This window comes from Kogia breviceps, chromosome 3 (assembly GCF_026419965.1).
Source record: "Kogia breviceps isolate mKogBre1 chromosome 3, mKogBre1 haplotype 1, whole genome shotgun sequence".
NCBI lineage: Eukaryota > Metazoa > Chordata > Mammalia > Artiodactyla > Physeteridae > Kogia > Kogia breviceps.
In genome coordinates this window covers 152948292-152960467 of record NC_081312.1, presented here as the reverse complement: position 1 = coordinate 152960467, position 12176 = coordinate 152948292, and the positions used below count along the sequence as shown (strand labels likewise).

The 12176-nt window shown below is 44.5% G+C and overlaps 1 protein-coding gene across 4 annotated transcripts in view; it reads right to left on the bottom strand.

Moving 5' to 3' along the window:
• The window catches only part of SH3GL3 (SH3 domain containing GRB2 like 3, endophilin A3), a 164947-nt gene extending 161826 nt beyond the window's left edge, over positions 1–3121 (bottom strand). The window contains exon 1 of one of the 4 annotated variants that reach the window (XM_067030028.1): positions 2902–3121. In XM_067030028.1, coding sequence (XP_066886129.1) covers positions 2902–2946 — 45 coding nt within the window. In that variant the 5' untranslated portion in view covers positions 2947–3121. The remainder of the gene's footprint in view (positions 1–2901) is intronic. The other 3 variants (XM_067030029.1, XM_059056024.2, XM_067030030.1) reach the window with 3 other exon arrangements.
• Between the last annotated feature and the right edge of the window lie 9055 nt (positions 3122–12176).

Sequence of the window (12176 nt, the reverse complement as noted above, 5' to 3'; positions counted from 1 at the left end):
CCAAAATGATGCAGAATCCCTGGGGTTTACAATTCTTCATTCTCTGTAAAGTAAGGGGATTTTTTTTCCTGCAGAGATAGGTAAGGTATCAAGAAAGAAGGAAAGGTAACCAGGAAGTTATAAGCTATTTTACCTTGCCTATCATTGAGAAGAATCATCTCAATTTGTCATGGTACTGGTACCCTTATTTGTAAAAGGTCCACTTTATAATCTTTGTCTTTCTCTGAAATACTTTAAGTGAATTATTTAACAATTTCAGAACTGGGATATATTATACAGATACATATATAGATAGATATGTATTTTCTTGAGATATAATTTATACCATACAATTCACAACTTAAAGTATACAATTCAATGGTTTTTAGTATATTCACAAAGTTGTGCAATCATCACCACAATCAATTTTAGAACAGAGACGTGGCTTCTAAATCCTGTAATTCATTATACAGAGAGAAAACTAACATCCAGTTGGGTTAAGTCACGTTCCCCAGGTCACAGAGCTAGTCAGTGGCAGAGCCAGTCCTGGATCCCTGGGAAGTATTAAGCCATTGATATCATCCAGACTCCCTTTCCCCGCTTAGGAAAGTTCTTCATGAATTAAAAACTGCTGTTAAACTGTCTGAGAAGAACATCTGACATTTTTTTTATTGTGCTCCCTCTTATTATATTATGCCTGGTCTAATTTCTCCACCAAATCTGTCACATTGCAAGATTTCTTAGAAAGACCCCTAGAACAGATAAAAATGTATCTATTGGGCACTTTGACCACAAAATGAAGCCCAGAGAGAATCTGTGATGTCTTTCTTTCCAGATAAAGTCACAAAGGATTTCAGCTCACGCAAAAAAAAAGCTAAATTAGACCCTCTGCTCATTTCTTTTTTAATGAGCTGATTATGGGTAGTTAAACTAAATGACCTCATCGCTAGCATATTATTTCACCAATGCCAATAACTTCCTGGGATTTCAACCATTCACTCCGATTAGCGGTCAGAAACCAATTTCAATCATCCAAGGGCTGTGTCTTGCTCATCTCTGAGATTTACTTCCATGAAGTCCATACCCAATAAAAGAATATTTTTCAAAAGAGGTTAGTTTCTTGCCAGTGCTAAGGAAGCTAGCGCAGCAAGCCTAGTCAGCAAGTACGCTGACACTGCCCGGACCACAGCTGCACTCGCCTCCAGGCTGCCCACCCCTCAGTACTGAGCTCACAGCAGCACTTGCTGACTGTTCCCACCTTTAAATGCGCCCACCTCTCTAGTTTCCATGACACTCCTCTCTCCTGGGTTGTACTAATTCTCTCCTTCCTGTGCTCCTCCAGCCCAAAAGTTTCACTTATTTAATAAATATTTATTGAGTGGTTACTGTTTATCAAGTCCTGGCCTAAACATTGTCCCTAAATGTGGGTGCTCCCTTCAGTCTATGTGCAGCTCACTGTGCATTTGCTCACTTTCATTGGCACTTACATTTTTAAATCTCCATTTAGGCTGGAAATCCCCCCAAACTGTAGTTCCAACCTTGGCCTCACCCACTGGCTCCCAGGCCAATGACATCTGAATGTCTCACAAACCTCTCAAAGTGCCCAAACCCCACAGTGAATCCACCATCACCCTGGTCACCTAATTGGCCCCTCATCCAGGACTCCTTATCACCCGAATAGTACCACTGTCCACCCAGTGCACCCAGCTGGAAACGGCACCACCCAGTTTCTTCATGGAAGGGATGCAAGTGAGGGAACAGCACTGAGACTGACAGAAGAGAATCCTCCAATTCCAGCTGCATTTCAGGGACCAATTTGTGGAAGAAGCAGGATGAGACCTCATCTGAAATGTGAATTCTGAATGAAATCTGTAGAACAGATCCAGCAGTGCAGGTGTGGGAAAGATTTTACAATGTGAGCTCTGCCATGGCTGGAAGAGACTGAAATCTTAGAATACAAATTTGCTTGTCAACAGAAACATACACACACACACACACACACACACACACACACACACACGCCAACTCCATGCCATCCTGCGGGTTTTCCTGTTTCCTCCGCTTAGAACGCCTATCCTTTCCACCCACACCCCCTACCACAATTCCTCCTCATACTTAATTCACAAATGACGCGACTCTTCCTCCAGGAAGCTCTCCCTGATGTCCCCACTGTATTTGGCATCCGCTGTGCGTGGAGGTGTGTCTAACACTATTTGTTTACGTGTCTGTCTCAACGTCTCCCCACCAGACTGGCGGCTCTTTGCGAGCAGGTGCTTGGTGCCCAACCCCGGGCCGACACCAGGAAGACGGTGGGGAGGGGAAGGACGGCTGTGTAGCTTCCCAGCCCGGGAGCCGGACGCAGTCGGGCGGGGTCCATTTCGAGGCGCGCGCTGGGAGCGCTGCGGGGCGCGCTGCGGGGCCCCCGCGAGCGCCAAGTACACAGCATCCCGGCATCCGCTGACGCCCGCGCGGCCGCCCCCAAGCGGCAGGACGTGCCCCGGGAGCTCCCAACCAAAAGGTGGGGACTTGAGGGAGGCCCGGCCGGCACCGCACTCTCTGTGTTCCACCTCCCGGCGCGGGTTCAGTAGAGGCACCAAGCGGAGCCTCCAGGCCTCGGGACGCCCACTTTCTCTCCTGCGCCCGAGACCCCGCGGCCCGCCACCTCTGTGCTCTCCTCCGCAGAACCTCTCAGAATTACAGTGGCTCGGGGTGGAGCTGGGGGCCGGGGGCTGGGAAGGAGGAGGCGCCAAGGAGCTGAGGAGAGAGCAGGCGGCCCCTCACTCCACCCCCGCGCCTGCCTAGGCGGGAAGAAATGGAGCCCTTAGAGAGGCCCCTAAGGGCGCCAGAGCCCCAAAGGCCCCGGCGCCTCGAAGGGCCCGCAGCTCCCTAGTCCCCCTTCCTCTCGCCTCTGTGACTCCCTACCTGGCTGGCTTTGTGGAACTGCTTCTTCAGCCCCGCCACCGACATTTCGACGGCGCCCGGCCGGGGCTGGATGGTCTCTGGGCTCTGCCGGGCCACGCGGCCGCGACACGCTGAGGAAGCGGGCGCCGGGGCCGGTCCCCGCGCGGCTGGGCTCCGCCGGGCCAGCCTCCCACGGTCACGGCTACAGCCACAGCCGCTGTCACACTCGCACACACGCGCACACGCTGATGGCAACACTGCGTTCCAAAGCCCCTGCGCAGCCCATTGGCCAAGCCGCGGCGGTATGCAAATGAGGCCGCTGGGGCCGCCCACGCTTCATTGTTGCGTGGAGACCCGGGAAGACTGGAGCTGCTGGGAAAATGGGCCTGGGAGGCTGGGCGTGGGGATGTCCTGGGGTCTGGAGAGCAGAGCCACACAGGGCTGCTTGCTGGGCGTAGGACGGGATGCATCTGGCATTACGATTGCCCTGGATGGGGAGAGAGAGATCACCTTTCTATGCTTCTGGGACTTGGTGCGAAACCTGCTTTTGCTCATAGGCAGTATCGCCTCCCTCAGGTGCATTTTCGGTAGGTTTCTGGTTTTTAAAAGGGACGCTCCGTAATACGCCTTAGTGGGGAGAAATGGAACGGGACAGAGGACCTGCAGTAGGAGGAATTAGTCTGTGGGCGGCTGGTCTGTCTCTTCTTAACCCCACTCGGTGCTCTCGGTACAATCTGGTACTCTAGGAGCCCAAGAGTAATTGGGTAATTTGTTAAATACCGCGCTCGCCTCCATAGAGCGCTGAGCCCACTGTCAACTGTATTAAGAGCAGCTGTCTCCAAGGAGCCTTAAACAGCGCGCTCTGTATCCAGGGGAATTCACCGGAGGACGAACCCAGCTCCCTCGGTAACTCCTACCAGTTGTTGTGTCAGTTACAGAGTGTCCTTTTTCAGAGAGACCAGAGAGCCCATGTGCGCGGAGGTCCAGCCAGGGGTCTGGAGCATCCCACTGATCTTCGTGTCAGAGCTGCGCCCAACAGGTCAGCATTTAAGCGGAATCTGGCCTCCAAAAGTCCTTAGGGCTCCCCAAAGACCTGGAACCCACTCTTAGCAACGCTTAACACTGAAAGATACAACCCTCTTCCTCCTCCAGTCTTCACCTTAAAGAAAGAAGCTCCTCTCTCTGGACCCTCAACAGATCCCATCTGGGATGACCAAGAGCCCCGGTTTACACCTGTTCCCTGGCGTCCACTCCTGGCATCCTGAATTTCTCCAGGATAAAAGTCACACGGGCTCTCCTTTGCCATTAGCTCCCAACTCCCTTATCCCTGACTTCATCCCAGTGAGGATTGGGCTGGTAACTACATCTCCCTGTGCCTCTGTTTCCTCACTTTCCCTTTAGAGGGTGCGAACAGGAGCATTCTTCTTCTGATATGGGAGAAAACAATGAACTCAGTGAAGAATTAGTATGACTTGCATGAGTGCTGTGGGCTTGACTGGCCTACATACAGCTGACATCAGCCACAGATAGGTAACTAAAAGGTATGAGGGTGCTAACAGCTAGGTCCGAATAGCATAGCAAGATGACCTGTCCACACGACAGGCTGAACCCCACTCAACAGCAGGCTCTGACCCAGGGGAACTGCTACTAAGGCAGGGGCGGCTGGGCGCCGGGCCATCTGGAAGGGGCTCACCTGCCTTCTTTCTCTGTGTCCAAGAGTAGTGTAAGTAGGACAGGTTTGAAGGGACTTCTCCCTAAACCAGTCTGACTCTGTGCCCTTTGGGAAAGGGGGTGATTTATTTCAAACTTTTTGGCCTTTTTTCCTTGGTTGATAGCATATTCCAATTTAGTTAATTTTGGTAATTTATCTCTTCATTTCATCAAGTATAGAATTGTAAGTGTATTCTCATCATTTTTTTAATGTCAGAATCGTTCATGCACGTTTTTCCTTCATAAAAGTATTTGTGATCTTTCTTAATTTTTTCTGTGATAAGACTCAGAGGTTTGCCAATTTTGTTGGTCATTTAAAACAGTTCTTGGGACTTTCCTGGTAGTTTAGTGGTTAAGACTCCATGCTTCCACTGCAGGGGGCACAGGTTCCATCCCTGGTCAGGGAACTAAGATCCTGCATGCCACACAGTGCAGCCAAAATAAATAAAAATAAAAAATAAAATTTTAAGTTCTTGAGTTTACTCATCATTGCTGTAATTTATTTTCTCTCATTAATTTCTATCTTTATTATACATTCCTTCCTTCTGTTTTGTTCAGGAGATTGAAGTTATTCACAACAGAAACTGATCCTAAGCTGGAAAAGAATGTATTGGAGAAGGATTATCAGGCAGCCCAGAGGTTCAGGGGATGTAGGGAACCAGGTCGGGGGGATGAGCAGGAACTAGGAATCGGAGTGGTCATATCTCCAGCATGTCCAGAGGCAGCTTGTTGGGATGTGCTCATTCCACCACATGTTCACGCTGTGGCTACCAGAATGAAGGCTAAGCTGTTTCTGCTTCTTTCAGGCACTCACTCCAGATTCAAAGTTCCAGGGGGCAGCATCTGATAAGCTAAGTCTAGATGTTATGCCCCAGCTCTAGTCTAAGACCCACACCATGGTGGATTTCCCCCAGATGCCAAGTAACCAAAAAAAATATCTACAAACAACAGCAACACGAATGCCCACAAATGTTTATCTGGGAACTCCTTAATCCTTTCAGTTGAATGTGTTTTACTTATTTTTATACTTTCTTGTTTTATAATCAACACATGTAAAACTACGAATTTTCCTCCTGAGTACAACTTTGGTTTCACACTTCGTTTTCATTATGTAGTATAGTTCTTCTGATTGTGTTTTAAATAAATTTTTAATTGCAATTACAAAGAGGAAATAACTCTTTGATCCAAATGTTATTCAAGACAATTTTTAAAATATTTTCTAGGTGGTTTGATTTCTATTATTCATGAGATATGAAATTTGAGACTTGTGGTACTATTGTCAAATAACATGTCTTGAAGGGTTTTTTTTAACATACTCTATTATATTTCATTTTATAAATGTACCACAGAGGTTTGAAATAATGTGTATTCTCAGTTTCTAGGATATAGTTTTTCAGTTCATGGGTAACAGGAGCATGTGTTCTACCAAAGTTCCTAGCTCAGAGGGAGATTTCAAAGACGTGCTAGCTGGAGCCACATTGGCCAGTTCAAGGCTTGACTTTTTACATCACCATCACCCCTCCAGGACCCAAGGGCCCATAGCTCCTCAATCTGTTTAGGGAAGGAGTATACAAATGTCTTGGGCTATCTGACAGAGTTGTCTACGTGGTATGAAACCAATGGGAGAGTCCTGAAACACAAACAAGCATCACCCTAAACTGAAGGATCTTTGGGCACTTGGTGGTCTTCAAGGTAAATGACAAGAGGGATGCTGTGGTTGTCTCTGGCACTCTGGACAGATGACCCATGTTCTGGCAGAGGCTTGGGTGTTCTCCTATGTTCCTTTCCTTGTAGTCCTTGGCTCTCCCCTCCACTTTCCCTTCCTTGGGCCACAGAGTACTATGCTAGTGTGCATTCACATCTGTCTGTCTTGTGGTCAGGCCAGCTTTTGAATCTAGTCTTTGCAGCTCTTGTGTCTGGTCCTGGCATGAGTGTCACATTTCTCTGTGGGGGCAGAAGCAGAAGAGCCTTGGGCAGGGGACTGAGGGGGAGAGAAGCCTACTGATTAATGTCTCCGAATATTATCCCATCCTGTATCTCATAAGTCAAGTCTTCTGAGCTTATTGTTCAAATGCTCTGTGTCCTGATTTCTTCTACTTCACTTACCAGAGACTGAGAGAAGCAGTCTACAGTCTCTTGTTACAATTATAATTATGTCTGTTGTGCCTTCATTTGGGAGTTTGCCTTTAAATATTTTAGGGCTGTCATGTTTTGTGACGGCCGTAACTTCCTTGTGGATTGGAATTTTATCCATATAAAATAACATATCTGTCCTACTTATGGATTTTTTGCTTCTATTTTACTTTGTCACATGTAGTTTTTTTGTATCCCTACGTTTTGTTTGTATGAGCTTCATATGTCCTGATTGGTCCTTTTCCTCCTGTCTCTTCTTTTTTCCAGCTTTACTGAGATTAATTAACATACGTGTCATATTACATAAGTTTAAGGTGTACCGTGTGATTTGATACACATATATATTGCAAAATGATCACTACAGTAAGGTTAGTTAACACCTCCATCACCTCATTTGTCTTTCTTTTTCTTTTTTTTTTTTTTTTTTTGGTGACATGAGAACATTTAAGATCTGCTCTCTCAGAAACTTTAAGTATACATCCTTTACTTCTGACCGTTCGTTTTGTTTGACATGTGCTCTTATAAAGAGAATAAAATTTAATTTTGTTTGTGGGCCAAAATATGTTTTAAACGTATTTTCCTAGAGAGATTTAAAGCATTCATATTTATTATGAAAAGGATATATTTGGTCCTAGTTTTGTCATTTTATGGCATGTTATCTGGGGTTTTTTTCCCCCCTTCAAATAGCTCCTTCTATCACTAGTATCTATTTGCTTCAAAGGTTTTCTTTGCTTTTTCTTCCCCTTTACTTTTGTGAGTTATGTACCCAATTTTTACCCACTAGTGGTTATCATTGTTCTATAAAATATTTGAACTTATATTGTCTATCAGCATCAATAATTAAACATTGTAGGGAAGCCATAGCATGATTAGAATGAGCAGCAGCCAGGGCGCATGGATTAGGGCCACCTCATCACCTCCTTCAACTTAAACCAGATCATGCTCTAGCCCCAGCCAGCTGAAAAGCCTCCAGCAAAGACCAGAGTGGGTCCAGTTTCCTTTGTCTGAAACAGAAAAAGAACCAGTTTGAGACTAGTATGTAGGGTGTTGGTTTTAAGCCAGGGAGGCAAAGATGGAGAGAAGACAAACAGAAATTTTGAGATAAAAGAATAGTGAAATTATCTTAAATTCAAAATAAAAGTTTTCACAAGTATATATTTTCCATGATACAATAACACCTAGAGTTTGAAACTATCAAAAAGTGAAAAGGAGGAAATTTTACCTTTGGAATCACCATTGAAACAACTGCTCTTAATATTTTGGCATATTTTTCTTTTACAGCCTTTTTCCTATACAAAATTTAAACACAGCAGGGTCATGACTATGTGTACTACTTTATTTTCTTTATTCTCTTAATTACATGAGCATTTTCTATACTGTCTAGTCTTCACACACATTATTTTCATGACAACTTAAAAACCAGTCATGTAGACATGTCAAATTATATTTGATCATTTTCTATTACTACTCATTTAAAGGATTTTTCCCCCAAATTTTTCATCACTTAAATAACGCTACATTAAACATCTTTTTCCATATTAGGATTTCTTTCTGTATTTAGAATAGTTCCTTAGAATGGATTCCCAGATGTGAAATTAGTGCATCAAAGACTTGAACAGTTCTAAGTGCAAATTGCCATTTATGTAGCATAGTTATAATTGTTCTGACCCTCTATGGTCATTAGAGGAAAATCTTATTTAAAAAAGGAGGGGGTGTCAAAGAGACATGGATCTACATCTTCCCCTTGCCTTGAATTCCATAACTTTAAGCCTGTGGCCTGATATAAACTCCAGATTGCAGTTCTTGGCAGTCTTTGGAGAGCTGAGTTCAAATACTGACGTCTTAAATAATCCTAAAATGTTAGTTTAAGCATGGCCTCTCAATTTCCAGCTTTACTCTTTTTATTTTTTTTCTTGAAAAAAAGCTCTCACCCAGACTCCTTTCTGGGGAGGCACTCTGGGTTACTCATGCGTGAAAGGGTGGAGCTCTGGCCCATTATGTGGCATTTGTGCATTATGCCAAGTATTTAGATAGACCAGACCTAGAAGCATTCCTTCCCTCAATTTAAAAATCTCCACATACCTGTTTGCGCAGAAAGTTGCGAGCGTGGCTATTATTTTGCGTTCCCTGTAACTTCACTGGCCTTTTATTTTGCACATCTGGGAAAGATGTGTGCCCATCGATGAGGTAACAGAGCAGACATGATGAATCCCAGATGCTGAACATGGCAATTTGCCTTGAACTTGCAAGATCACAACTGGGAACAAATGTATAGATTTTCTTCACTTATTGTTTTACATGAAGCTGATGGAAAATCAATTGATGGGTTCCAGAAAAGGCCAGAGGAATCTTTCCATTTTAAAATGTAGAGGAAAAGCAGTGAAGTATTTTTGTGTGTTTAAAAATGAGGATTGGGTTGCAATAAGCACACAGTGAAAGTAAATATAATTAACTGGTGAATTAATGACTTTCATAGTTATACACAATGCATGACTCCATTGTTTTGCACTCTACAAATGTTCAGTTAGAATTCTGGGTCATGGCGTAATGCTAATTAGATTTGTTAATTGCATAGGTGCAGTTTTCATGTTCACATTTTACCCCAGATTTACTTTTAAACAAATGCCAGGGATGAGGAATTAGTGAGTAGTGCCCTGATGGCTTTTGTAAACTACTGCTGCCACCTTGTGGTGCTTCTGAGAAGTGGCAGAGGTAAACCTTTAGGAACCATAAGTTTATTAGACAGTGGTTAGTTGCATGTCACTTACTTATAATTTCAAAGTTTTTTAAGAGCACACTAGCACCTCTAGTCTTCTCACAGCAGCTCATCTGAATGGTGTTGAGTGCAAAATGTTGCTGCAGTTTGGATACCTTGAGATCCTGGATCGCTTCTGGGACTTTGGCTAATCAAGGGTTCTCTTGCAGTTCTTACTGTGTAAGAATCTCAAGAAGAGCTGTTCTGTCACTAAAACTTTAACCAGAGAGGTAGGAGGAGAATATAAATAGAGAATGATGGTCATGGTACTAAAGGAGGAATTTCAAGAAAGAGGAAGTGGCCAATAGAGCCAGTGGTTACTAAGAAGCCCCCTGCATCCCAATTCTATCCTTATCTATCCCCTTTTCCTCAATTTATTTTTTCCTCTTTACTCTAGATACCTGATATTTTAATCATACCTAATTTTTAATTTTGTATCATCCAACTCCACTCCCAGAATGAATAAAAGCTCTATGGCCGCACTGTTCAATAGAACATTCCGTGATGATGGAAATATTCTCTATCTGTGCTGTCCAATACTGAGAAGCACTGGCCAACTGCGGCTATCAATCACTTAAAAGGTGGCAACTGTGGCTCTCAATTTCTACTTTATTTGGTTTTAATTAATTAAAACTTAAATAGCCACACGTGGCCAGTGGCTGTGTTGCGCAGAGCAGCTCTAGAAGGGTAAGAGATTATTCTACTCTATTTACTGCCATGCTCTCAATACCAGAAGAGGACATGGAAGCCTAGAGCCACTCCAGAAACATATTCATCTAGTGAATAAATGACTATGAAGAGGGCAGATGAAGACACAAAGTAGTGTAATAGATTTAGCAAGAAGTTGTGTGTTTGGGGGGCGGGGGTGTTTAGAGAGGAGCTGTGGTCAAAGTAGATGGAGTTGAAAAGCCAAGGAAATGTGAGAGGTTGCTGTTCGTGTTGCATATTCAAGGTGATGTGAACAACGGTCCTGAGAGTGCTGACTCCCATGGAATGGCGAGAGTCAGCTCTGCAGCCAGAGGCTGGACTAAAGGCCAGGAATCCTGCCAGGATGGTCAGCAGATGGAGGGACCACAAGAAACAGGGTTTTCCCACAGGCACATCTGGGTGGGCATCCACAGCAGTGCTGCCATGGAGGATAGGGAATTCCCACCTGGCTGTGGCCTTGTCCTTGAACCTGCAAGTTCCCCAGCTCGTTAAGTGGACCATGAGGTTGATAACAATGACCTGACAGGTGTGGTAGGACTCAGGGAAGCTTTGTCAAATGCATGAGACAGTCTCATTAGTATCATTATTACACATGGCTTATTCCTTTTCTGGTCACTGCTCAGAGTTGCATAGAAGTCTGTGGGCCCTCACTGGCAGGAGATTCTGGGCCTAGACCCCAGCAGTCCAAGCTTGCACGTATCCTCTACCCGTCTCTACTCCAGGCACCTACTGGGACTAATGCTCTAACCGTGTCCCCATTCCCCTTGGGGAAAATGTCAAATTCCTTTTATAACATGTGCCAAATGAAGCACTGAAGGACGTTGAGACATCGATTCTCAGGACTTAGAGGTAATAATTACGGAATTATAGATCACTGAATCATTCTAAGAAAACCCAAAAAGACACAGACATTCCATTTTAAGAAAACAATGTTTGCTGGACTACTAAAGAGTGCTTTTCTCCACCCATTTTCCTATAAGCCCCCATTTTTCAGGGGATAAATCAATCCCCAATTGAATTCATATCCTCTTTCCACTGCCCTTGTGAGAAGAAACTGTGGTTCCCTTTAAGTGTAGGATTTGGTGCATTTACAACTGTAGCAGAAATGCCCTTAGCATCTGGTATTTCAAGAATCTCCCACTTGTTCTGTATGTGCCTCTTGTAATCATACAAGAAAAGTTTACAGTGTCTGTGTTGATTTGTATTAATATTTTTAAAGTTGGTTCATTGCTGTTATGATTACTGTCTATAGGGGGCAGCGAGGGACCTCAAAGTGAAACAGCAGAACTTAAACTACGCATGGCCAAATGTGAGATTCCACAGCTCTCTAAAGCAGTGCTTCTCAATCTTTAATGTCTACATGAATCTCCTGGGTATCTAGTTAGAATGCAGGCTCTGATTCCCTGGGTCTGCAGTAGGCCCCAAGGCCTAAGATTCTGCAATATCTAACAAGCTCCCAGGTGACGCCAGTGCTACTGGTCCAGGGACCACACTTTGAGTAGCAAGGCTGTAAATGACAGTCTTATAGAGACCCCAGATGCAGCTTTTCTTATTTAACACATGCTCATTATATGAATAGTGGACATGCACCATAAACAGCTCCTTGTGTTTAAGTGAACTGGATGGATGGAAAGCAACTGAGTTACAGGTATGTCTTTCCCTTGGCCATGGGGGCAACATTTTCTCTCCTGTGGCTCAGCAACTCTGCTGGTAAACTTCAGAGGCTGGTATTATTTGTCATCACCTTGGCCCAAGTGGGTGCTGGATTCTGAAACTGATTTTGTCAGATTTTGTCCAAACAGTAAGAATGTGCCCTCACCCCTGAAGCATGGAACCAGTGGCCTGCAACCACCTCTGTGGCCCGGGCCATATCAGGCCCCTGAATGTGCAAAGGGAAAAAAGTCACAGTGTATATGGTACATGCCACTGTGCACTCTCACGGCAAGCCTGTGAGATATGTACAGTCTCTCATTCAAAGCTCAGAGAGACA